The following is a 23,184-nucleotide window of genomic DNA, read 5'->3' on the forward strand; positions in this document are numbered from 1 at the left end:
ATATTCCAAGTCTTTCCCTTCTTATCTCATCCAATTTTACAATTCACTTGATGAACATAAAAATGATGTACAAACATTGAAGTAGGAAGAATGTGAATGAGCATAGGATATTGGAAGCATGATATTAAAGGCAGAAATAAATGGTATCAATTCTTATACAATGAGTAGCCATAGCCGTAGAGAGTTTATAGTTTGAATATCTTGAAACGGATACCAAAAGTTTCCCCCACAAACATGTGGACATCAGAGTCCTTCAAATGGATCCAATTAAATTGCTGCCCACTCGCATTTATTGTTAATATTATGTACCCAAACACAAATACATAATAAATAAGAAACACGATGAAAACCCATAACCCACTTCCCATATTCTCTTAAATATCTTTCCCCGTAGGTTGGGAAGAGGTTTCCGCACCCTTATAAGAAATACTTTCTTCCTCTCTCCAAGTGGGCAATATCTACTACCGATGAGCTTGAGCTGTTATAGATACTGGGCAGTGTGCCAATGAGGACGTTGGTCCCCATGGAGGGTGGATTGTGAGATCCCACATCGGTTGGAGAGGAGAACGAAACATTCCTTCCAAGGGTGTGGAGACCTCTCCCTAACAAAAACGAGTTTAACACCGTGAGGCTGATAGTGATACATAACAAGCCAAAACGGACAATATTTACTATCGGTGAGCTTGAGCTGTTACAGATCCTGGGTAGTGTGCCAATGAGGACGTTGGTCCCCATGGAGGGTGGATTGTGAGATCCCACATCGGTTGGAGAGGAGAACGAAACATTCCTTCTAAGGGTGTGGAGACCTCTCCCTAACAAACGAGTTTAACACCGTGAGACTGATAGTGATACATAACAAGCCAAAACGGACAAATATTTACTATCGGTGAGCTTGAGCTGTTACAGATACTGGGCAGTGTGCCAATGAGGACGTTGGTCCCCATGGAGGGTGGATTGTGAGATCCCACATCGGTTGGAGAGGAGAACAAAACATTCCTTCTAAGGGTGTGGAGACCTCTCCCTAACAAACGAGTTTAACACCGTGAGACTGATAGTGATACATAACAAGCCAAAACGGACAAATATTTACTATCGGTGAGCTTGAGCTGTTACAGATACTGGGCAGTGTGCCAATGAGGACGTTGGTCCCCATGGAGGGTGGATTGTGAGATCCCACATCGGTTGGAGAGGAGAACAAAACATTCCTTCTAAGGGTGTGGAGACCTCTCCCTAACAAACGAGTTTAACACCGTGAGGCTGATAATGATACATAACAAGCCAAAACGGACAATATCTACAACCGGTGGGCGGGAAAAGGGTGGATGAAGGAGAGAAAGGGTATGAAAAGGCAAAGTGTATAGTTGGGGATGGGGCCATGAGGGTGTGTTTGTACTAAAACACTGCTACTTTATTAATGGATGGTGGTGGGTTCTTGCTTCTTGTAGTCACTGATTACGTTAAAATCAAACAATTTGATCCAAAAATGAGTCATATCAGTTCACTGCCACCATTCCCCACCACACCAAACCAAACCAACCTTCACACAACAAGCCCTTCCTCTTCTCTCCACCCTTTTCCTCTCACCTTCCCTTCTCTCTCTCTCCACTAATTTCTTCTGTCCTATATGTCTTTTAGGAGACCATCCATGTTCTTCTTTATACCAATGCACATATTGTCCTTACATGAGAGATACAGAGAAACAAAGCTAAAATCAATGATAGAGTGAACAACTTATCTGGGAAACGACGTTCAACTCGTCGACGGTGGACGTACTAATCGTGAACGTTCTATAACGATGGAGAGACCAGCTAATAATACTTTTCATTGGGTCAACCACTAATCTTAAACCAACAATTCAACAACATTTAATCTCTGCTACATGAACTTAAGATGCAAAAAGATCTATTCATATATACGTCTACATGACAGACAATTTCAATAATATCAGAGGGAAACCAGCTACCAAGTCATATCAGAACTCCCAACTCAGTAAGAAAAGTAGAGAATGAAACCTAGTAGTGCCATGAGACAAACGTTGCCAAATTTCAACATCCCCGACAAAGTTGGTCCTCCCGAACTATATCGATGTTGCCTAACACAGAAACAAAAGAATCGAGAATAAGAACGAAATCGAGGGGAAGTATAGTGCAAAATGCAGGATGGTTTGGGGCTGAAGTTTGAAGTTACTTACGTCTGTAGGCTCTGAAGGGCACCACAATATAGAACATTTGGAGGGGGAGGCATTTCGGTTTCCCCATTTTCCTCAGGATTGATGATTTTCATGTATGTTTCTTGGCCCAAATACCATCTATCCAGATTTTCTGTTCTTATATTCCATGTTCCAACGTTATCAAGTGAAATGAGGATTGCAGTCCAAGCCCCTGGATAAACCTACAAGTACGACGCCACGGATACAAAAGACTAATTATAAGAAACAAAATCAACGCTACTGCTACATGGCATCGCGATATTCAACGGTCAACTAGGTTGACTAAACAAACAACTTAAGCAGATGTCTCAGACATGGTGTAACAAGCATGGTAAGCATTTGGTAGTTCTTATACTTGGTCATTCATGATACATTGTTGCTTGCACTTACCATTGTGTCATTTCAATGAAATGGCACGATATTATTGAGATGCTTACGTCAAGAGAAAGTGACATATCAAGACAAGAGTATGCTGAGGATTGTTGGGAGAGGAGTCCCACATCAGCTAATTAAGGGGTTGGTCGTGGGTTTATAAGTAAGGAACACTATCTCCACTGGTATGAGGCCTTTTGGGGTAACCAAAAGCAATACCACGAGAGTTTATACTCAAAGTGGACAATATCATATCATTCTAGAGAGTCGTGGTTCCTAACATGGTATCAGAGTCATGCCCTTAACTTAACCATGTCAATAGAATCCTCAAAATGCCGAACAAAGAAATTGTGAACCTCGAAGGTGTAGTCAAAAGTGACTCGAGTGTCGAACAAAGAGTGTACTTTGTTCGAAGGCTCCAGAGAAAGGAGTCGAGACTCGATTAAGGAGAGGTTTTTAATGGCTACATAGGCCTCAAGGGAGGCTCTATGGTGTACTTTGTTCGAGGGGAGGATTGTTGGGAGAGGAGTCCCACATTGGCAAAATAAGGGGGTGGTTGGTCACGAGTTTATAAGTAAAGAACACTATCTCCATCGGTATGAGGCCTTTTGGAGAAACCAAAAGCAAAACTATGAGAGCTTATACTCAAAGTGGACAATATCAACAATCCTCAACAACATAAGATTTGTGGTTGTGGCTTCAATAATATCCTTAAAGCAATTACTCATTAGCACACGCGAAGAAAAAACACAAACCGACCTGTATTGTACAGCGGCTGATTGCATCCCACTTATTGTAGGAACCTCTTTTATCTTCTGACCAATCACCATAACCCATCCTGAGATGAAGAATCATTTAGTTAAATAATGATAATAAGTTGAAAATCAAAAGACCAAAACATGAATAGAAATGTGATTCACCCTGTAACAAAGAAGGAATAACCATTCACGTGAAAGCTCTGCATTGTAATATCATTGTTCTGAAATATGACCTCAATAAACCCTTTATATGTAGCATTAAGAACAGATCTATCAGCATGTGGCGTCCGGTTAAACGGTCTATCAGGAAAATCAAGTTTGTAAGCTCCCTTGACACTATTCTGGTCAGCAAGCCTGATGGGCATATCGGGATTGACAAATGAGATACCGTTGAGGGTAGCTCTAGGTGACCCGCTTATCGTCACCAATGGTGCACTCTTCAATACAAATGTCTGTGTTACACTAATTTGACCATAGTGAAACGAGCCCTGAGGATTAGGACGAGCTCCACTCGCAGTTACATTTTGCCTAACAAAGCCAATTCAGTATCAAATGTTACATATCCTTAGTTAAAAACATGTTGAACTCGTAATCTACGCTCTAGCAAAGCTTTTAATGCTCATCAGTACCTCGTCTATAGGATATCAAATTTGGAGCGAGTTAATAACATACCTTACACTCCTTGCTTGGTTCATGGATCTCTCTTTGTCATATATGTCGTTAGGTGGGTCAGGAAGCGGACCAGTTGCTGGTCCTTTAGAATTAGAATAGTGCAAGATGGCAACACCCGTGACCCTTTCCCAAGTAGATCCATTCACAAACCTAGCACTTGCAACAATGTAGTAATCGGTGCTAGCATTCTGATCCATCGTAACTAAGAACGAATAGGACTGCCCGACATGGATATCGAAATCTGTGAAATTCTGTTGAACTGTGTAATGCCCATCGGTTTCTACGAGAAGCATATTATGATTCTGGATTCTAAAGTTCAAACTAGTTGAAATACCAACATGATGCACGCGAAGTCGGTACGTTTTTCCTGCATCACATTATGTCAACATCAATTTAAGATCCTGGCAGTTGAAGACTACCATTCTGGAGAACACACGTGCAACGAAAGCCTGCAGTGCTTCTAATATAAGAACACTGTTATATGCAACAGAGAAAGTTTCTTCTAATAGTCATTGTCTTGTTTAGTGCATGTTATAATACAGTGAGCGCTATCCAAGGTGATTGTGAAAATGATATGTAGTCAAATTTCCATATCAATGTAAGAAGGGATGTAAGAAGGGAAAAATTATATGAGTAGGAGAGTAGTGTAATAGCCCGAGCCCACCGCTAGCAGATATTGTCCTCTTTGGGCTTCCCCTCTCAGGCCCTCAAGGTTTTTAAGATGCGTCTGCTAGGGAGAGGTTTCCACGTTCTTATAAGGAATGTTTCGATTCCCTCTCTAACTGATGTGGGATCTCACAATCCACCCCCCTTGGGGGCCCATCGCCCTCGCTGATACACCACCCAGAACCTGGCTCTAATACCATTTGCCCAGCATCCTCGCTGACACACTGCCTAGAACCTAGCTCTAATACCATTTATAATACCCCAAACCTACTGCTAGCAGATATTGTCCTCTTTGGGCTTTCCCTTTTCGGGTTCCCCTCAAGGTTTTTAAAACACGTCTGCTAGAGAGAGGTTTTCACCCCTTATAAGGAATGTTTTGTTCCCCTCTCCAACCGATGTTTGATCTCACAATCCACCCCCCTTGGGGGCTCAACGTCCTCACTGACACACCGCCCGGAACCTGGCTCTCCAACCAATGTGGGATCTCACAATCCACCCCCCTTGGGGGCCCAACGTCCTCGCTGACATACCGCCTGGAACCTGGCTCTAATACCATTTGTAATAGCCCATGCCCACCGCTAGCAGACATTGTCGTCTTTGGACTTTCTCTTTCAGGCTTCCCCTCAAGGTTTAAAAATCGCATCTACTAGGGAGAGGTTTCCACACCCTTATAAGGAATGTTTCGTTCTCCTTTCCAACCGATGTGGGATCTCACAATCCACCCCCGTTGGGGTCCCAGCGTCCTTGCTGACACACCGCCCAGAACCTAGCTCTAATACCATTTGTAACAGCCCAAGCCCACCGCTAGCAGAAATTGTTCTCTTTGGGCTTTCCCTTTCGGCTTCCCTTCAAGCTTTTTAAAACGCGTCTACTAGGGAGAGGTTTCCACACCCTTATAAAGAATGCTTCGTTCACCTCTCCAACCGATGTGAGATCTCACAAATAGAATCACAGGAACTACAATAATACGATAACTTATAAAGAACATTACCAGGGTGTACTGGAACAGATTCGTACTCAATCCCCGCAGGAACGAGAGTCGAATTGTACTGATAAGGCCCTTTACCATTGATAAGAACTCCATCAGGTATTCCAAGATCCTTTCCAGCATCAAGTGTAGCTCTTAGTGCCTGAGAGAAAACAGTATTAAACTGCTAGCTATTTCCCTTTCATTCACACGAAAACACCAAAATCGAGCTCAATACCGACCGTATGATTCTGTGTGTACCAATCACCAATGAGAAGTATAATGTCCCCATCTGGTTGTGCAAAAGGAATGGGGATTATTTCTCTGTTATTGAGAACAAAAGGACCAAAACCACCAGATGCCCTCTGAAAGTTCAAAGATGGAAAATAAAAGAAGCTCCCAATTTGATCCTTCACTTGAAACTGGTAAGTCCAATTCCACCTTGGAGGAATAGGACAGTTGGTGCCAAGAAGACCATCCTGCCACGAATTACGTCGCATTTGAATTCCAGGCCTGTCACAACAAGACGTCGTCAATCACGCTTAAACACGAAAACTCATTGCTATGGACAAACACACATACAATGTTGTTATCACAAACAACCTACCAAGTGAGAAGAAGATCTTCATCCAAATCGTTCCAAACGTTAACTACAACATTGTTATTCGTCGTGGCATTAATGAACGGACCAGGAAACTTCCCATTAACAGCAATAACCTACAATAAGAACTTATTAACAAACTCAGCTAACTCACTCAAAACTTTACTTGTAATAGCAACTTTGCATCTCCAAAGCTCAAATCTCTAATAAAGTGGCAGTTTGGTGAAAAGGGTCATTGTAAGTTGGGGCAATTAGATAGAAACAGAGAAGAACTCAACTAAAAGTCACCAGCATAAAGAACAAATAGGGGCGTCTTAAAGCTATCATGTGAGAAACGTGTATCTGTTTTCTCCAGCATTATTCTCCTTTAATTAAACCGAACTTTCTGAGATCAGTTCAAATACACTAAGAAATCTACAAAAGGAAGTTCACTCAAGCCATCTTTGGAGATGACATAAAGCTTGAAGATCACTAAAAAGGAACCCCCAAGTCGAGAAAATGATAACCAAATCCACAAGTCAACCCAGAAAGTGATATCAGAAGCACCAATCTGGGACAAATCTATCCACCAAAAGAGTACCCACATGAGGAGAAACAGATAGAGAAGTAATGAAATCCAAATCGAAAGCAGAAACAAACCCAAGAGTGCAATAAACAATGAGACAGAAACAAACCCGTTGAGGAATGCCGAGAGGAGAAGCAGTAATGTATGAGATTCTAAAGTCATAAAAAACATAAGGGTCGCCTGCAAAGCTAAAGCTGGGGAAAATAGCAACGGAAATGAGACAGAACAGAGACACAGTGAGAGACATTGAAGAAGCCATTGTATCCTTCCTTGCGCTTCTTGCTGCAACTTCACTAAACCCAAAGCTTTTTTAATTTATGAGGAGTTTTACGAAGGTTTGCATGACACAAAATACAAACTTAGAGGGTCTGTGTAGTGCTGAAACTTCTTCTTCAGTAAGCAAATTGAATTTGTGAGCTGCGAGAATAGGCAAAAGCTGAGGGGCAAAGTTGCAAATATTGAAATTAATTCAGCGTACCAGCCAGGGGAAGTAGAGTGTATAGCTAAAACGAGTCCAAACACATCATTATGGGCTATCCATTTTGTTAGAATTGGTCAATCCATTAGAATAGCTTGAAGTTAGTCATGCCATAAGAATAGGCTTACTTCGTTAGTTTCCTATGAAATCGGATCTATTAGTTAATCTTTTGCCAATATAAATAGAATATGTCCTCAATAGTGTGAGGCACAGTTTTGCATAAACTTGATATGGTATCAGAGCCGAAATAAGATCCACGAGATCCATAGCCTCTGCTGTTAGACATGTCAATCCCAAACAACACAATGTCTTCTCCGTCGATCAGTCAGGTGATTAGTGTTAAGCTTACACAAGAAAATTATCTACTGTGGTCTACCCAAATCCTTCCCTACTTGCGTAGCCAAAACCTTGTTGGTTTTGTGGATGGATCCATGCCTGCACCAAGCCAGACGATCGCCGTTGAACCAAGTGAAGAAACAGGGAATCGCAAAATTATCATCAACCCTGAGTTCACAGTCTGGTACCCCCAGGACCAGCTGGTACTCAGCCTCATCAACTCATCAGTCACTGAGGAGGTTCTCAGCACGATGGTTGGAATCACCACTGCACGAGAAGCCTGGATTACGCTGGAGCGACAATTTGCTTCCACATCTCGAGCAAGAGCAATGCAGATCCGTATGGAACTCTCTACTATCCAGAAAAAGGACATGACAATTGCTGACTACTTTCGTAAAGTAAAACATCTTGGTGATACACTTGCTGCCATTGGCAAGCGAATAGAGGATGAAGAACTCATCGCCTACATGCTGCAAGGACTTGGTCCAGATTATGATCCTCTAGTCACAAGCATTACAACCAGAACAGATGTATACACTGTCAGCGACGTGTATGCTCACATGCTGAGCTATGAGATGCGGCACTTGCGTAAGGGTACATTTGAGCAACTTTCATCTGCTAACAATGTCAATAGGATATCCATTCGTGGAGGTGCCAATGGAGGTCGAGGTAGTCGCGGTCGTAGTCGTCAGTTAAATAGTGGTCATGGACAATCAAGGCGTACTGTGAACAATCCTGGACGTCAACCATCAAAGACACAAAGCAGCTCAGGCATTGTCTGTCAGATTTGTGGTAAGCCCAATCACGATGCTTTGCAATGCTGGCACAGATTTGATCAGGCATATCAAGCCGAAAATAATCTCAAACAAGCAGCTTTGGCAACAAGTGGATACACTAGTGACACAAACTGGTATGTTGACACTGGAGCCACAGATCATATCACCAATGACCTAGAGAGGCTTACCACCAGAGAACGCTACACTGGCACCGACCAAATTCAGGTTGCAAATGGCGCAGGTTTGTCTATCTCTCATATTGGGAATTCATTAATTTCTGGTTCATCTCTTGTTCTGAAACATATCCTATATGTTCCTAAAATCAATAAGCACCTAATTTCAGTACAAAGACTAGCATCTGATAATAATGCTGTTGTAGAATTTCACCCAAACTATTTTTTGGTTAAGGACCGAGTCACGAAGAAACTCCTGCTCCACGGTAGATGTAAGAATGGCCTATACGTTCTACCGCATAATTTCAGTCAAGCCTTGCTGACAGCCAAACTTTCGAAAGAACAATGGCACAGAAGGCTAGGGCACCCTGCATCTCCAATTACCATTAGAATTCTACAAGATAATAATTTAGCTATAGATACTAATATTCCCTCTTCCTCAATTTGTAATGCTTGTCAATTAGGGAAAGCACATCAATTGCCATTTGGTTCTTCTCAGCATGTATCTACAGCACCCCTTCAATTAATTCACACTGATGTATGGGGTCCATCCATTGCGTCAGTAAATAATTCCAAATATTATGTTTCCTTTGTTGATGATTTTAGTCGTTATGTTTGGATTTACTTTCTGAGATGCAAATCTGATGTTGAGTCTGTGTTCCTTCAATTTCAAAAACATGTTGAAACTATGCTAAATACCAAAATTCGCTCCGTCCAATCAGATTGGGGGGGTGAATACCATCGGTTACACAATTATTTCAAATCCACAGGCATTGAACATCATATCTCCTGTCCTCACACACACCAGCAGAATGGGTTAGTCGAAAGAAAACACAGACACATTGTAGAAACTGGCCTTGCTTTACTCGCTCAAGCCAACATGCCTCTATCCTACTGGGATGAAGCTTTCAACACAGCTTGCTTTCTTATAAATAGAATGCCCAGCCGAACCATACAACAAGACACACCACTTCATAAATTGTTTGGTAAAAGTCCAGACTACTCCATGCTTAGGGTGTTTGGCTGTGCTTGCTGGCCTAATTTAAGGCCTTACAACAACAAGAAACTGAGTTTCAGAACTACTAGATGTATATTCTTGGGTTATAGTTCTTCTCATAAGGGATATAAATGCTTAAATAGAAGTACAGGACGTATTTACATCTCTAGAGACGTGGTTTTCGATGAAAATATTTTTCCTTTTGAAGAATCTAAGCCACCAAACAAAACCACAAATCCACATCATCCTGTTCTACTTCCAGCCTTAGCCAAACTTGCTAGTTTTTACACTGAAAATGCTCTTACAGATATTGAACCAGTTGTTAGTAATTCCCATATGAATGATGGTCAAACTGATAATATTGCTAGTGACAACTTGTCTGGTGTCAGCTTATCTTCTGCAGATAATACAAGAAGTTCAGAGGAAATTGCAGAATATGAAGCTGAGAGCAGTTCGATCAATGCTCAAAACCAAACTCATGAACATGTGTCTGATCAACCAACTGAAGCAGCTAGTCAACATCCAATGCGAACAAGGTTGAGAAATAACATTGTACAAGCTAAACAATTCACTGATGGAACTATCAGATATTCAGAAACCTCAAGAAAATTCGCAAGCGCTGTAACTATCACAACTCCGATCATAGAGACTGCTACTGAACCTCGAAACCTGCAGGAAGCCATGCAACATCCAAGATGGAGAGGAGCAATGAATGATGAGCTCTCAGCGCTAAAACGAAATGCCACTTGGGATCTAGTTCCACCCAAACCTGGAATAAATCTCATTGATAGTAAATGGGTGTATAAAGTGAAAAGAAAAGCAGATGGGTCAGTTGAAAGATTAAAAGCAAGATTAGTTGCCAAAGGATTCAAGCAAAGATTTGGTGTTGATTACACTGATACTTTTAGCCCTGTGATCAAACCGTCAACAATCAGGGTCATTCTTTCGCTAGCAGTAACCAAGGGCTGGAATATGAGACAAGTTGATATCCAAAATGCATTTTTGCATGGAATTCTGAAAGAGGAAGTGTACATGCGACAACCACCAGGATTTCAAGACTCAGCCAAACCAAAGAATTACATATGCAAGCTCAAGAAAGCCCTTTATGGCCTGAAACAAGCCCCAAAAGCTTGGCATTCAAGGTTGACTGGAAAACTTATTGAGTTAGGCTTCAAGGCTTCAGTAGCTGATTCATCTCTTTTTATTCTCAAAAACAGAGAGATAACTATCTATATGCTCATCTATGTTGATGATATAATTATTGTGAGCTCCTCTGATCAAGCAACCGAAAGGTTGATTCAGAAATTGAAAATAGATTTTGCAGTAAAAGATTTGGGTGGTCTTGAGTATTTTCTGGGTATTGAAGTCAAGAAAACACGAGATGGTATCATACTGTCACAGAGACGATATGCCTTAGATTTGTTGAAAAGAGTAAACATGGAAAAATGCAAACCTATGTCTACACCAATGGGTTCTGCTGAAAAATTATTCAGAGAACAAGGAATACCCTTATCAGCTGAAGAACAATTCAAATACAGAAGTACAGTGGGAGCACTACAATATTTGACAATGACTAGGCCTGATTTGGCATTTGCTGTCAATAAAGTGTGTCAATATCTTCATACACCTACTGATGCTCATTGGGGTGCTGTGAAGAGAATTCTTCGTTATGTTAAAGGCACACTAGCATTAGGAGTGAAAATTCAGAAATCAACCATGATGTTGTCGGGGTTTTCTGATGCTGATTGGGCTGGTTGTCCCGATGATCGACGTTCAACTAGCGGCTTTGCTGTATTTCTTGGAGCAAATCTAATCTCATGGAGTTCCAGAAAACAGGCTACAGTGTCAAGATCAAGCACCGAAGCAGAATACAAGGCCATTGCGAATCTTACTGCAGAAATGATTTGGATCAAGTCATTACTGAAGGAACTGGGCGTGTATCAATCAAAGGCTCCTCGCCTCTGGTGTGACAACCTCGGAGCTACATATTTAACTTCAAATCCAGTATTTCATGCTAGAACGAAACATATTGAAGTTGATTTTCATTTTGTTCGAGAACAAGTAGCACGTAAAGCAATGGAAGTTCGGTTCATTTCATCAAGTGATCAAGTAGCTGATATCCTGACAAAACCACTGTCTAAAACTCCTTTTACTACACATTGTAACAATCTCAACATGTACAAGACTTGTTGGGATTGAAGGGGACTGTTAGAATTGGTCAATCCATTAGAATAGCTTGAAGTTAGTCATGCCATAAGAATAGGCTTACTTCGTTAGTTTCCTATGAAATCGGATCTATTAGTTAATCTTTTGCCAATATAAATAGAATATGTCCTCAATAGTGTGAGGTACAGTTTTGCATAAACTTGATACATTTCACCCATGAGCTTGAGAATATAGGCTAAAGAGTACCCACAAGTTTCCACAAATCTAAACATAATGGGCTTTTATTTCGGTTGTTTATCTAGATTCTCTCGTTCACATTTAACAATTTCAAATATTAAATGTGAGCAAATTATGAGATCGTGTACACTTGTACGTTAGTTTACATAGATTATTATAATCTATTTTGAGCTATGCAACGGCTCAAACCTACAGCTAGTCAATATCTAGCCGATATTATCCTCTTGGAGATTTTTCTTTCGGACTTTCTGGTAGAGAGAGGTTTTCACACCCTTACAAAGAATGTTTCGCTCTCCTCCCCAACCGAGATGGGATCTCACAATCTACCTCCTTTAAGACCTAGTGTCCTTGCTCGCACTCGTTCTTCCCTCCAATCGATATAGATTAGTTTGGTTTTTACTTTGTTTAATTTATGTTTTAGTGAATTAGAGCTAAAAAAGAAAAAAGAAAAAGAAGTTTAATTAGTCCTCATAATTTGAGAACTAGAATCCAACACCAACCCATAATTTACAAAAAGTACAAATAGATATCGAGATTGATTTCAATTGAAATCAAAGTTTTCACATTGAGCACCAGATTTCCAAAACTGTCAAAGAAAGAACAAAATGAATGGGAAGCATGAATTTGAATGAAAGCTGCTTTTGACAGATTGAGAACTGGCTCAATAACACAACGAACTGAATATAAATTAGCCAAAAGCTGCAACTCAAGCTATGGCTAACGCAAAGGAAAGAGTAAAATCCCAAATGATGGGCTCTGCAAAAGGCTTATTCAGCAGCTTCATCATGTAGTTGGGGTTCAAGGAAAAGGACGAATGAAGGCAGAGTTGAGCTGCCATACTTTCACAGTGGCCTTCACCTTCGCTGATGTCGCATTGTTGAACAGGAAAAGCTTTGCCGCTCCATATATTGCTTCTGTTGGATAAATGCGTGCTGTTATCACTCTTCTCCCACCTTGTCCAAAACTCTCCACAATTGAGTGATCAACCTGCAAATTCATGTTCCAATAAGCCAAATGCCATGTTCTTGTTCTTGTTCTCCAGATCAAGTTCGAGCGCAATTCTAAAATGATTTATATACTTTCGTTACGTTCAAAATCACTCTAAAACATGCTAATTTCAAATCAGCAGAAATGTTTCCATAAACTAGTTTGTAAATATCACGTACTTTGATTACGTGCAAATTCATGTTCCAATAAGGCAAATGGCATCGACATCATCGTTTTCGGGTTCATTTCTTAATGTTATGATCAAAATGGTTTGTATGCTTTTGTGACGTTCAAAATCACTCTAAAACAAGAAATGTTTCCAAGAACAGATCCACTAATCATAATTAGCTAATGTTGCAAGGAAATGTATTGGCTTACCAACACTCTCATGGAGAAATTTTCACCCTCAAGAACAGGAATGCTGCTTCCATAAACTGGTTTGTAAAAATCAGTAGCCTTTGATGACCTGCAACCAATAACCAATTAAATACTCAGAACAAAGTTAAAACATTATTCAAACACAAAAATCATATTTAATCTTAGTTTTCCAGCTTTTCCATGGCTGACAGATTCATTGAATAAACCAAATTTGAATACCCATATCTAAAAGTTTCAAAAAGCATAACCTTTAGAGATCAAAATCCACTAACTTTCAAAAGCTTAAAAGAACGAATATTATAAACAACTTTATCAGACTTTACCAGAATTCAAGGGGATAAAGTAAATAAATTAATGGAAGAGAAAATCAAATTGGGGAAGAAATTCAAACACGAAACCGTAAGATTAAAATAATTCCATAACGCTCATTCAATAATCAATATCAATCAGAATATTGGCAAACCTTTTCTCATCGACGCAAAAGTAAGCCTCGCGACTCCCTTTACTTGAATTGGCAACATTGAAGTAAATAGGAGTAAGCTCCGAAAGCGATTGATGAGCCAGAACCAACAACCCAAATGGCCCTAAATTACTTCTCTCCACTGCACCGCCGCCACATCCATCATCGGAGACGGCAGCCTCCTCCGATCCGAGCGCTTCCAGTTCAAACTCCGCTGATATGTCTAACTGTTCGATGAAATGCCACAACCAAATAAATCAAAGCGAATCGAACCAAAATGGAAAAATCATGAAGAAGATGAAGGATTTACTTGTGTAGCAGTGCCGACATCGAGTTCGACGACGGAGCCAGGTTCGAGAAGGACGCCATTAAATTCAGTGCTCCCCAATCTCAAGCTCTCCACCTCTTCCACAGGCCATTGGATTATATTGCTGCCCGTCTTCTTGTCGAACACCACCGTCCTCGGAACAGTCTAGAACCATAATTTTCAAAATTTAAAAAAAAAAAAAAAAATTCGATTGCCATATGGCGCCATTTAATTGGGCCACGTGGATAAAATTAAAAATGGTAGCCAGCTCAGCTAGTAGCGAAATATTACCTGGACAGAGGCCCATCCTTTTGCCAAGTCATTAGCCTCCGTGTCAGTTTCATTAATCCAACCCCACAAAATTCTCCTCTCCTTATTTTGGTCATAAAATGTCTTGGAAGCATAATACCTTCCATAATCCAATTTCAACCCGATTCCCACGTCCTCTTCCGGGTTATCGGGTACCCATGTATCATTATCCCCAAAATAAGTCCCAATTGCATAATGATCCAATTTAGTATCATCCAAGCTCGCTTTCAACACGTGTTTCACTCCCGCTCCATTCACCGACGTATCCAAACCCTTCGACCCATCCACCGATACCGGGTAAAAATCAACACATTCCCACATACCAGTACCCGGTACAGCATGCAAGTATCTATCCAATAGCTCGTACTTAATAAAATCATCAGTAGTATAAACCAACGCAATGCCCAACGTCGTCCCGACTCGTGACCCAATAGTGATCCGCCACTTGCCGTCGTGGCCAAGCCACGCGGTAGTCGGGTCCCGGAAGTCCTTAGGGCCAATGCCAGGTGGAGGAACCAAGACCGGGTTGCCCGGGTACTTGACCCAATTTAATAAGAGGGGATCGGATGAGTTGGCAGGGTATGCAAGATTTTGGACCTGCACCCCATCAATGGTGTCGCCAGTGTAGAGCATTACGATCCGACCGTCAGGAAGGATTGTGGCGGATCCGGTCCAGACGCCGTTGACATCGTAGGGCTGATCAGGGACCATGGAGTAGGGGAGATATAACCAATGGATGAGATCTCGAGACACGGCGTGGCCCCAGCTTATGTTGCCCCACACCGCTGATTCCGGGTTGTATTGATAAAACAGGTGATACCAACCCTTGTGATACAGTGGACCTGCAAACACACAAACATTCTCACCATTTTTATTTTTATTTTTATTCTTGCTTTTTTAAACCACGTGGAAAATAGAAACAAAACCAACATTTTTCACACAAAACAAAAAAAAAAAAAAGTGGAATATATTAATTAATAATTACCTTGAAATCTAGTGATTTTAATAATTAAAGTGGCGTGGCTGAGTTGTATTTCAATTATTATTCTTTTACATTATTTAGTTTATTAGAAATTAATTATTTAATTTATTTCATAAAAAAACCCTAAATTGAGATATTCATAGATACTCAAATTAATATTAATCTAACCAATTATAGACCGAAATAATATTTAACACTCTGTCAGTTTAAAATTTATATTAAAATTTAAAACTTTACTAAAGAAAATAGAAACTTAAATTTATTAAAGATTGTATATTAAATATTTTTTAAAATAAAGAGAATAAATAAATAAAAATAAAAAAAATTAAATTATTATATTTGGAAATACTACCCATGTGCACCGGGTGGATATAACTAATTATACATATATTTGGAAATGAAACAAATACATCCAGCCACCGTGGTGGCGATGACGTGTATAGTTCTAGACCAAGTAATACGTAGGACCCACGTGGCAAAACCAAGCCAGACTTTTACATGTTTGACCTTATTTAATTGGTGAACAGACACAACTAAAAAGCATACCGTCTTTCTAAAATATTTTATTTATAAATTAGATCTTAAGTATTTATAAATAAAATATTAGAGAACACGACTGTCTATGGTATGATATTGTCCACGTGAGTTACTGCCGTAAATGTTTTGGTAGGATAAAGATAAAAGGCCCTAATATTTAGGAGTTAAATTTTGCTAAATCAGTGGTTAAATTACCCAAAACAATTTCAATTACAAAATTAAAAGGAAAAGGAAAGTAAAAAAGCGACGTACCATTTGGATCTGCAGCGGCGAGGAATCCGGCCAATCAAGTGACAGCGAACACAAATTACAGTCAAATGTCAGAATTTGTGTCGGAAAATGATTAAAAAGAAATTAAGAAATTAAGGGGGAAATTACCGTTCATCCAATTGCCTTCCGGTTGGAAATGGAAGGCGGTTCGTTGCCAGGAGAACATCGCGTTGGTCCAGTTGAATGAACCGGCTGAACCGGCCGAATCGGAGACATATGGGTAGGATTTGGCGGAGACGCCTTCCGCCACGCCTCTGGGTAGCCTGATAGCCGGCGGGGATTGGGTGGCGGCCGGAGATGGGGTGTGATCGGGAATCAGAGTAATGATAGAGACGAGAAGAAGAAGAGAGACGATGGTGGCGATAGTGAAGTTGAGGGGTTTTCGGGATGGTGGGGACGGAGGTGGGTGGTCCGGCAACGCCGTGTACGGCGGCGGGTTGAGATCTGAAGCTGTATCCATGAAGGGGATTTGAAAAGAGGTGTTTTGGTGGAATTGGGAGATGTGATTTTAAAGAAGAAGAGGGGAACAGTGGGTTTGTGGATCACGTGATTTGGTGAGTGTATAGAGATGTAGATGGAAAATAATTGGCAAAGGGACAGCGAGGCAAATTTGTATGGTTTAGCTTCCAAAAACGTTCATTTCCCGTGGGACCTAAAGTTACCTTTAAGTATCACTGATTCTAAAATGAACGATTTGTTTATCAATTGATTATATCTCTATAAATTTGGTCGATACCAAATTTTAAAGAGATGTATCACTGACGAGAAAATGAAAAGAATTTTGAAATTGGGTCCTGTAGAGTTTTATGGGGTAGAAGACGTATTTTCTGTCTGCCTTATTTCAAGATTCGCACGTGTTTACGAAAAGCAACATGTTAGCTGGGACATGACTTTTCTCGTTATCTTTTGAAAATACACCATCTTGTTTGTGGTAGGTCTACAAAAATAAATAAATAAATAAATAAACATCTTCGGTAGACCTAATTTGTTCTCTATGTATAATGTTAGGCACGAGGTAGGTGGGTACGGGATATTATCCATGAACAAACAAATTGGTCAAATTTTCTAACGAGCGATTAAGGCAATCTTGAAGAAGATGGTAGATCACTCCAGAAAGATTGGTTGCTTGCTGAGACTCGATGATGGTTTTTGAGTTTATAAGAATGTTTTCGAGACACTTTTAAGGATGTCTCCATTCAAGATTGAATGCAGAAAGACGTGTCACAGGAGAATTGTAGCATATAAAATCTTTAAAACATTTCAAAAGTTGGGTCACATCAAACATCAATTATTTCTAAACTCAATCATACTGCATATCTATTTGTGTCGTTCTTGCATGATTGCAGTATTGTAGGGTAGTTTTAATTTGCGAAAAAAATTTAAGAAATTTGTTACTGATTCCTCTCGTAAAACCGTCTTCACCTGTCCACTTCATTTACAGCAACAAAAGAATTGAATAACCTGATTCTTCGGTTTAAATATGTTGGAGGATGAATTTCTGAACAAGTTCCCGGATAACAACCCTAAGGGTTTTCTTATTGATGATAGTGACGATATGGATGATAGTGACGATATGGATGATAGTGGCGATATTGATGATAGTGGCGATATTGATGATAGTGGCGATATTGATGATAGTGGCGATATTGATGATAGTGACGATATCGACCGTGACCTTGATACCCACATCGACTAATTTAGGGAATGATCATGGGTTTATAAACAAAGAATATTCTCTCCATTGGTAAGAGGCCTTTTCGGGAAGCCCAAAGCAAAGCCATGAGAGCTTATGCTCAAAATGGACAATATCATACCATTGTGGAGAGTCGAATATTTATTTTGATGTACTTCGATCATCTATCGATTGAAAACGTCCGTAGATATTACGTATTTAGATATCGCTAACAAAAGCGGTTTTTGTCAACCCTTCCTATCCTATCTTAATTTGTTTTACGGATATAATCTTAGCCTTGAGAGTTACACATCCTTAAACGATAAGATGTTTGCACTTTTAAAAACACACGGAGGCTAAAAGTCTTAACACATCATGTAATTATTAAAGAAATAATAATAATTTATCTCTTTCTTAAAACGGACAAAAGTTCGAGTCGTGAGAATTTAAACATTGTTTATGTGTTTAACGTTTTAAACCATTGTTTATGACCTATAATTTGCTCTCTACATCTCGAACACATGCATTCTAAATACATCCAACCGCGTCAGTACAATAAACTTTTGTCTTAAGTTCTAACATGTTTTTTATCAAGCATGTGACGAGTATCTCAACAACACATGAACATGTTTTCAAAACATATGGTCCGAAAATGAAAACTGATAACATGTTTTTTTTCACTCTGTAATTATTATTATTTTTGTAAATTTATTAATAGTAATTAAAATACTTTAATAACAGAAAATAATGTCGATTATTTCTAAATTATGAAAGTATGATGTACGTTGATATATATTATGCATCGAGATAATAACGTCAATTATATATAATTACCGAAACGTGAATTATGCTAATTTTGATATGCATTATGCTTTTTATAATTGTATTGAAAATTTATTAATAATAAATAAAATATTTTAATAACGGAGGTAATTATTAATTTAATGAGGTAGGATTGTTAAGTGTTAATTGATGTCATATCTATCGATAAAAATATCGAAGGACGGGAAAGCTTCTCTATCTTCGTTTCTGCATCCTATTACAGTCGGTGTATTTGCACCCACTGAGTCGTGATGCACATGGTCTTAAGATGTCCAAGTCCTTATGAAATGTCATCCAACCCGCTGATCTGAGAATCCAACCCAAATTATATGGTTGGTTGGGTTGGGTTTGAAAAGATTTCGAGTTTGAGTTGGGTTCGTCTTTTTGAAACCCCTTCCGGTTCGAGTTGGGTTAGGGTACAAAATTCAAATTGCTAAACAACCCGATCCAACCCGAAAACGTTAAAAAAGGCCCACGCCCACGTAACCCAAGCCCATGGTTGAATTTAAGTTCATGGCATCCTCATGTCATGTTGGTGGGCTAAATCTTGGGCTTTGGATACGCACTATATTAAAACTCGATATCATACGTTTGCAATATAAGACGTCCACGAGCATCGAGCCATCAAGTGAGGCATGATGAATCAACAAGTCCATAGCCTCTCAAGCAACCTCTAAACGCTGGTCTTGTGAGTCTTGTAACTTGCTAGTGACAGGATGGAAACGTCATTGCGTAGCGCTTTTTACCCATCAGTATCTCTTGAAAATCATTACTCCTCCGAGACACGACTAGATAACAATCGAACCGAAACACGTTGTGTAGCTCAAAGTAGTTTAAAAAGAAACCCATTTATTGAAGTTAATGACAAAGGGTATTGTCCTAAGCAAAGCTAAGTACACAAAAGAATAGAAGAAGAAAGAAAAGGCAAACCAACAGAAGAAGTAACAAAGCTCAATCACACATCAGACAATAATAATAATAATACACAATCAAATTTTTCAATCAAAAAATTCCCAACTGAACTTGGGCTGAACATGGCTGCTGCTGTTGCCTGCTGCTGGGATTGAACTTGAAGATGATGTTGCCACCAACGGTGGCATCGCGTCGAATATCTCCCATCTCGTCGTCACAACTGTTTCCGATGTCGATAAATCCTCCGTTGAGGGCTCCAACGGATGTCTATCACGATGATCCGGAGCTCGTTTCGCATCCGAATTCCTCTCCTGAACTTGCATCGGAGTTTGGTTTTCGTTTTTGATCTTCAATACATCCAATGTTTCAACGTACTTTTGCACTCTTCTCACCTTCAAAACCAATGAATTCTCAATATAGGTCGTTTTTGTTATGAAAACGAACGGCATAGTCAAATTTACCTGCATTTTCCTCTGTAGCTTCACATCTCCATCTCCCATAATCCCATCCAATTTAAGCAATTGATCCATAAGCAACTCGATCAAATTCAACACGGTTTTCTCCGCCACTTTCCCGCCTTTCCCAATCACCGATTCGAGCGCCGAAACCTACACGATTCGTGTACTAAAGACGTCGAACCAGACACTGATTCTATTTAAGTTTAGTCTCTAAAGTTTCGAGATTTTTACCTGACCCGCGAGCCTATCGACCTCCAAGCTGATTTGGGAAATGGATTTGGAAGCCTTTTCCAATTTGGCATGCTTTCTCATCTCAAGCAGTCTTTTTTGTTGGCTAATTGGGTCTTCAACAAGCAATATCTTGGAGCGATCCTTAACGCCGCAAGTGTCAAGAAATGCCTTTGATTCCCTCTCTTTCTCTTTGTATATCAGCTTCTGGTCTTGCTGGTGCAGCCCTGTCGGACCCACCAACATTTTCTTCAACTCCCCTGTAAACACCCATCAATATTTCTAAATGGTCCCTCGACTTTTGATTCTTTTCAATTTAGTCCCTGAATTAGAATCCAAAAGAACAAGGAATTGAGGGAAATTCTTACCGAAACTAGCTTGTGAGCTAATGGGGATTTCATGGTACACTGAGCCGTACTTGACTCGGACACGTATTGTCGGAGCCGGAACAGAGGTTTTGTCGGAATCGGTTCGCTTCTGGACTAGCATTCCACCGGGTCGCATTTCCCAATCCATCGGCCTTGAATCGGCGTTTGTCGGCGGCGCCGGTGGGGGTTTAGTCTTGGTTCTCAGCATCTTCCCCCCTTCAACGCCGGTTCCTTCTTCTGGGTTTTTTTTCTTTCTTTTCAGGATTTACAAACTGAATCGAGAAATGTCAGATCTCCGGCGGCGGCCCGATCTGTGACGACGGGGCTGCAAAACCCTTTTTGGGTACACACTAATTCCAGCATTACACAGAAAAGGAGGAGGAAAAGAACAGAAAAATTGATTCTTTTTTCAGCTCTGTTTCTTCCGCCGCCGCCGCCAAACAGAGAGAGAGAGAGATCTCAGATTTTCCGGGAAAATTAAGGGAGGAATTTGTGGAATTTTCCCGAGAAAGTGATGGGAAAATGAATGTGAAAGGGAAGGAACAAGGAATTTCTCTGCTCTGCTCTCTTTCTTCGTTGGTGTTGTTGGCTATGGCGTTCTAGAGAGAGAGAGAGAGAGAGGAGAGAGAGAGAGAGGAAATAATTTTCAAAGCGAGTGGGCAGCTAACATAGCTGTTTTGCAGCTTGCTATATAAATAAACATTACTGCAATCATTACAAAATTAAATTAAATTTTATTATTTAAAAATTAAAAAAAAANAATTATTTTGCAATGGAAAGCTCTACCTTCTCACTAGCCTTTTACCATCTAAACTCAAATAATTTATTATCCAAAATATAAACTAATAATAATAATAAATCCCATTTGCATCAACCTTCAATTTCGTATCGGTTGGTTGCGTAAATGACCCGAGTATAGGGTTTCTAGCTCAGCCCAATATGTGTTGAGTTTTCAGATTGTCCGATCACATTATGAACTATATTTTTGGGTTGGTCGGGTTGACTACACCACAAAGATTTGGATAGTATTAGTTGTTCACGTCATTAACTCATACGAACATTCAGTTTATATGATACTTTTATTAGTTTTTTCAGTAATTTTAAAGATTATCGAGTGGCCAACCGAAGAATTTGAAACTGTCTTATCCATTCAAATTTACTCGAATTAGAGAATATATTTATTAAAAAAAAACAAAGAAAAAAAACTGATTATCCAAAAAATTGAGCCAACGAATCCATGTGAGTTAGTTTAAGTTTAAAATTAATTAATTAAAAAAATCTAAATATTTTAGAATAATTATAATGTTCCAATAAACATTAATAAATCAATAAATAAAAGTAATTAATTAAGATCATAACTACATTATTATATACTTATTCGTACCTACACACGATTATAGTTGACTATATTTAGCATAATAAAGGTTTAATATATAGTACAAAATATCCTTAAAAAAAAATTACACATATTTTGTTCTTTAATTGTTGTAATTATCTCAATCAATTATTAATTATAATATATATTTTTTTTTGTTAAATTACCATTTTGGTCTTTTAATTTTATAGTTTATGTATTTTTAGTTGTTCAAGCTTAATCCACATAATTTAATAAATTTAATTAAATAATAATAATAATAATTTTTGAAAATTTATTTATTATTTATTAGATGAAAAAGAAAAGGCGGGCATAAGGTAAGTGGAAGAAATATGCAGAAATTGGAGGGGCCGGCAAGGCAATAAATTTAGAAGCGGGGGAATGTTCGCATGCTTTGTGGTGCACTACAACAGTACCGTCTCTCCACTCCCTGCCTGCCACGTGTTTTATAATTCTAAAATTAGTTTCTCAACTTTAACCAATTTTTATTTTTTTATAATGAAATTGAAATTTAAAATTTAGGTAAAAAAAAAAAAAAGAATTTAATTTCTATATTTATTTAATAATTCAAATATATGTATTAATTAATTAAGTATATGGTTATTTAACAAGCATAAGGAACCTTAGTGTTGCTCAATCAATGTCCATAAAATAATAGTGGTATTCGAATGAACACGTGGCGGTAATTTATTTGGTGTAATGTGACGGTCGGTGAGCTTAGCTTTTCCTTTTTTTTTTTTTTTAATTAATTTATTTAATTTGGGTGGCGTTGCCGGCACCCGCAAACAGAGCCTTCCGATTGGTGACCGTTCATTGTCGGTCAGCGGCCACAAGTATTTATTTATTTATTTATTTTATTTTTTAAATATATTTATTTATTTGGACAATTTTAATTTTCGCTGTAATTTAAGGAAAAGGAAATTGTTTCCAATCATTATTAAATATTATTTTAAAAGTAAAAAATAATATTTGAAAATTTTAAATACAAAAAAGTCAATATTAAAAATAAAAAAAACAAAAAGTCACATCTCTCCCTATCTATGGGTCATTTTTTTCAACTCAAAAGGACATTTTAACCTCTTGTTTGTCCCAAACCAGGGGCATAACCGTCATTTCAAAATAAAATTGGGAACTGAGAAAGGGCAA

General features: G+C 39.0%; 3 protein-coding genes and 1 non-coding gene across 4 annotated transcripts; 1 reads left to right on the forward strand and 3 right to left on the reverse strand.

Annotated features, from left to right (window-relative positions):
- Positions 1-1,802: 1,802 nt before the first annotated feature.
- Positions 1,803-7,149, reverse strand: LOC111808011 (monocopper oxidase-like protein SKS1). Its single transcript, XM_023693765.1, has 9 exons — positions 6,920-7,149; positions 6,252-6,361; positions 5,887-6,157; positions 5,669-5,807; positions 4,012-4,378; positions 3,502-3,867; positions 3,341-3,419; positions 2,192-2,391; positions 1,803-2,092 (listed from the first exon to the last, which is right to left on the reverse strand). Exons 1-9 carry the CDS (start codon positions 7,067-7,069, stop codon positions 1,987-1,989), a joined length of 1,788 nt encoding a protein of 595 aa, XP_023549533.1. The 5' UTR covers positions 7,070-7,149; the 3' UTR covers positions 1,803-1,986.
- A 912-nt stretch (positions 7,150-8,061) lies between these two features.
- LOC111809476 lies at positions 8,062-8,197 on the forward strand. The gene has a single exon (XR_002817245.1). It is a non-coding gene; the product is annotated as a small nucleolar RNA Z247 (small nucleolar RNA).
- A 4,282-nt stretch (positions 8,198-12,479) lies between these two features.
- LOC111808396 (acid beta-fructofuranosidase 1, vacuolar-like) lies at positions 12,480-16,723 on the reverse strand. Its single transcript, XM_023694333.1, has 7 exons — positions 16,312-16,723; positions 16,186-16,194; positions 14,397-15,256; positions 14,109-14,270; positions 13,802-14,025; positions 13,339-13,426; positions 12,480-12,960 (listed from the first exon to the last, which is right to left on the reverse strand). The coding sequence occupies exons 1-7, from the start codon at positions 16,661-16,663 to the stop codon at positions 12,772-12,774; spliced, it is 1,884 nt and encodes a 627-aa protein (XP_023550101.1). The 5' UTR covers positions 16,664-16,723; the 3' UTR covers positions 12,480-12,771.
- Positions 16,724-19,520: 2,797 nt separating this feature from the next.
- Positions 19,521-21,337, reverse strand: LOC111809263 (BAG family molecular chaperone regulator 2-like). The gene is made up of 4 exons (XM_023695695.1): positions 20,664-21,337; positions 20,299-20,555; positions 20,071-20,217; positions 19,521-20,001 (listed from the first exon to the last, which is right to left on the reverse strand). Exons 1-4 carry the CDS (start codon positions 20,869-20,871, stop codon positions 19,696-19,698), a joined length of 918 nt encoding a protein of 305 aa, XP_023551463.1. The 5' UTR covers positions 20,872-21,337; the 3' UTR covers positions 19,521-19,695.
- Between the last annotated feature and the right edge of the window lie 1,847 nt (positions 21,338-23,184).

The sequence above is a fragment of the Cucurbita pepo genome, chromosome LG13 (genome assembly GCF_002806865.2).
Source record: "Cucurbita pepo subsp. pepo cultivar mu-cu-16 chromosome LG13, ASM280686v2, whole genome shotgun sequence".
Lineage (NCBI taxonomy): Eukaryota > Viridiplantae > Streptophyta > Magnoliopsida > Cucurbitales > Cucurbitaceae > Cucurbita > Cucurbita pepo.

What these genes read in the sequence shown, in the direction of transcription:
- LOC111808011 (XM_023693765.1), bottom strand. Translation starts at nt 7,069, where the DNA reads ATGGCTTCTTCAATGTCTCTCACTGTGTCTCTGTTCTGTCTCATTTCC. An exon ending in ATCTGTTCCAGTACACCCTG is followed by an intron (nt 4,379 to 5,668) that starts GTAATGTTCTTT and finishes AATGTGATGCAG; the next exon opens with GAAAAACGTACCGACTTCGC. An exon ending in AACCAAGCAAGGAGTGTAAG is followed by an intron (nt 3,868 to 4,011) that starts GTATGTTATTAA and finishes TGGCTTTGTTAG; the next exon opens with GCAAAATGTAACTGCGAGTG.
- LOC111808396 (XM_023694333.1), bottom strand. Translation starts at nt 16,663, where the DNA reads ATGGATACAGCTTCAGATCTCAACCCGCCGCCGTACACGGCGTTGCCG. An exon ending in ATGTCGGCACTGCTACACAA is followed by an intron (nt 14,026 to 14,108) that starts GTAAATCCTTCA and finishes TTCATCGAACAG; the next exon opens with TTAGACATATCAGCGGAGTT. An exon ending in ATTTCTCCATGAGAGTGTTG is followed by an intron (nt 12,961 to 13,338) that starts GTAAGCCAATAC and finishes ATGAATTTGCAG; the next exon opens with GTTGATCACTCAATTGTGGA.
- LOC111809263 (XM_023695695.1), bottom strand. Translation starts at nt 20,871, where the DNA reads ATGCTGAGAACCAAGACTAAACCCCCACCGGCGCCGCCGACAAACGCC. An exon ending in TCGATAGGCTCGCGGGTCAG is followed by an intron (nt 20,218 to 20,298) that starts GTAAAAATCTCG and finishes CGAATCGTGTAG; the next exon opens with GTTTCGGCGCTCGAATCGGT. An exon ending in AGCTACAGAGGAAAATGCAG is followed by an intron (nt 20,002 to 20,070) that starts GTAAATTTGACT and finishes TTGGTTTTGAAG; the next exon opens with GTGAGAAGAGTGCAAAAGTA.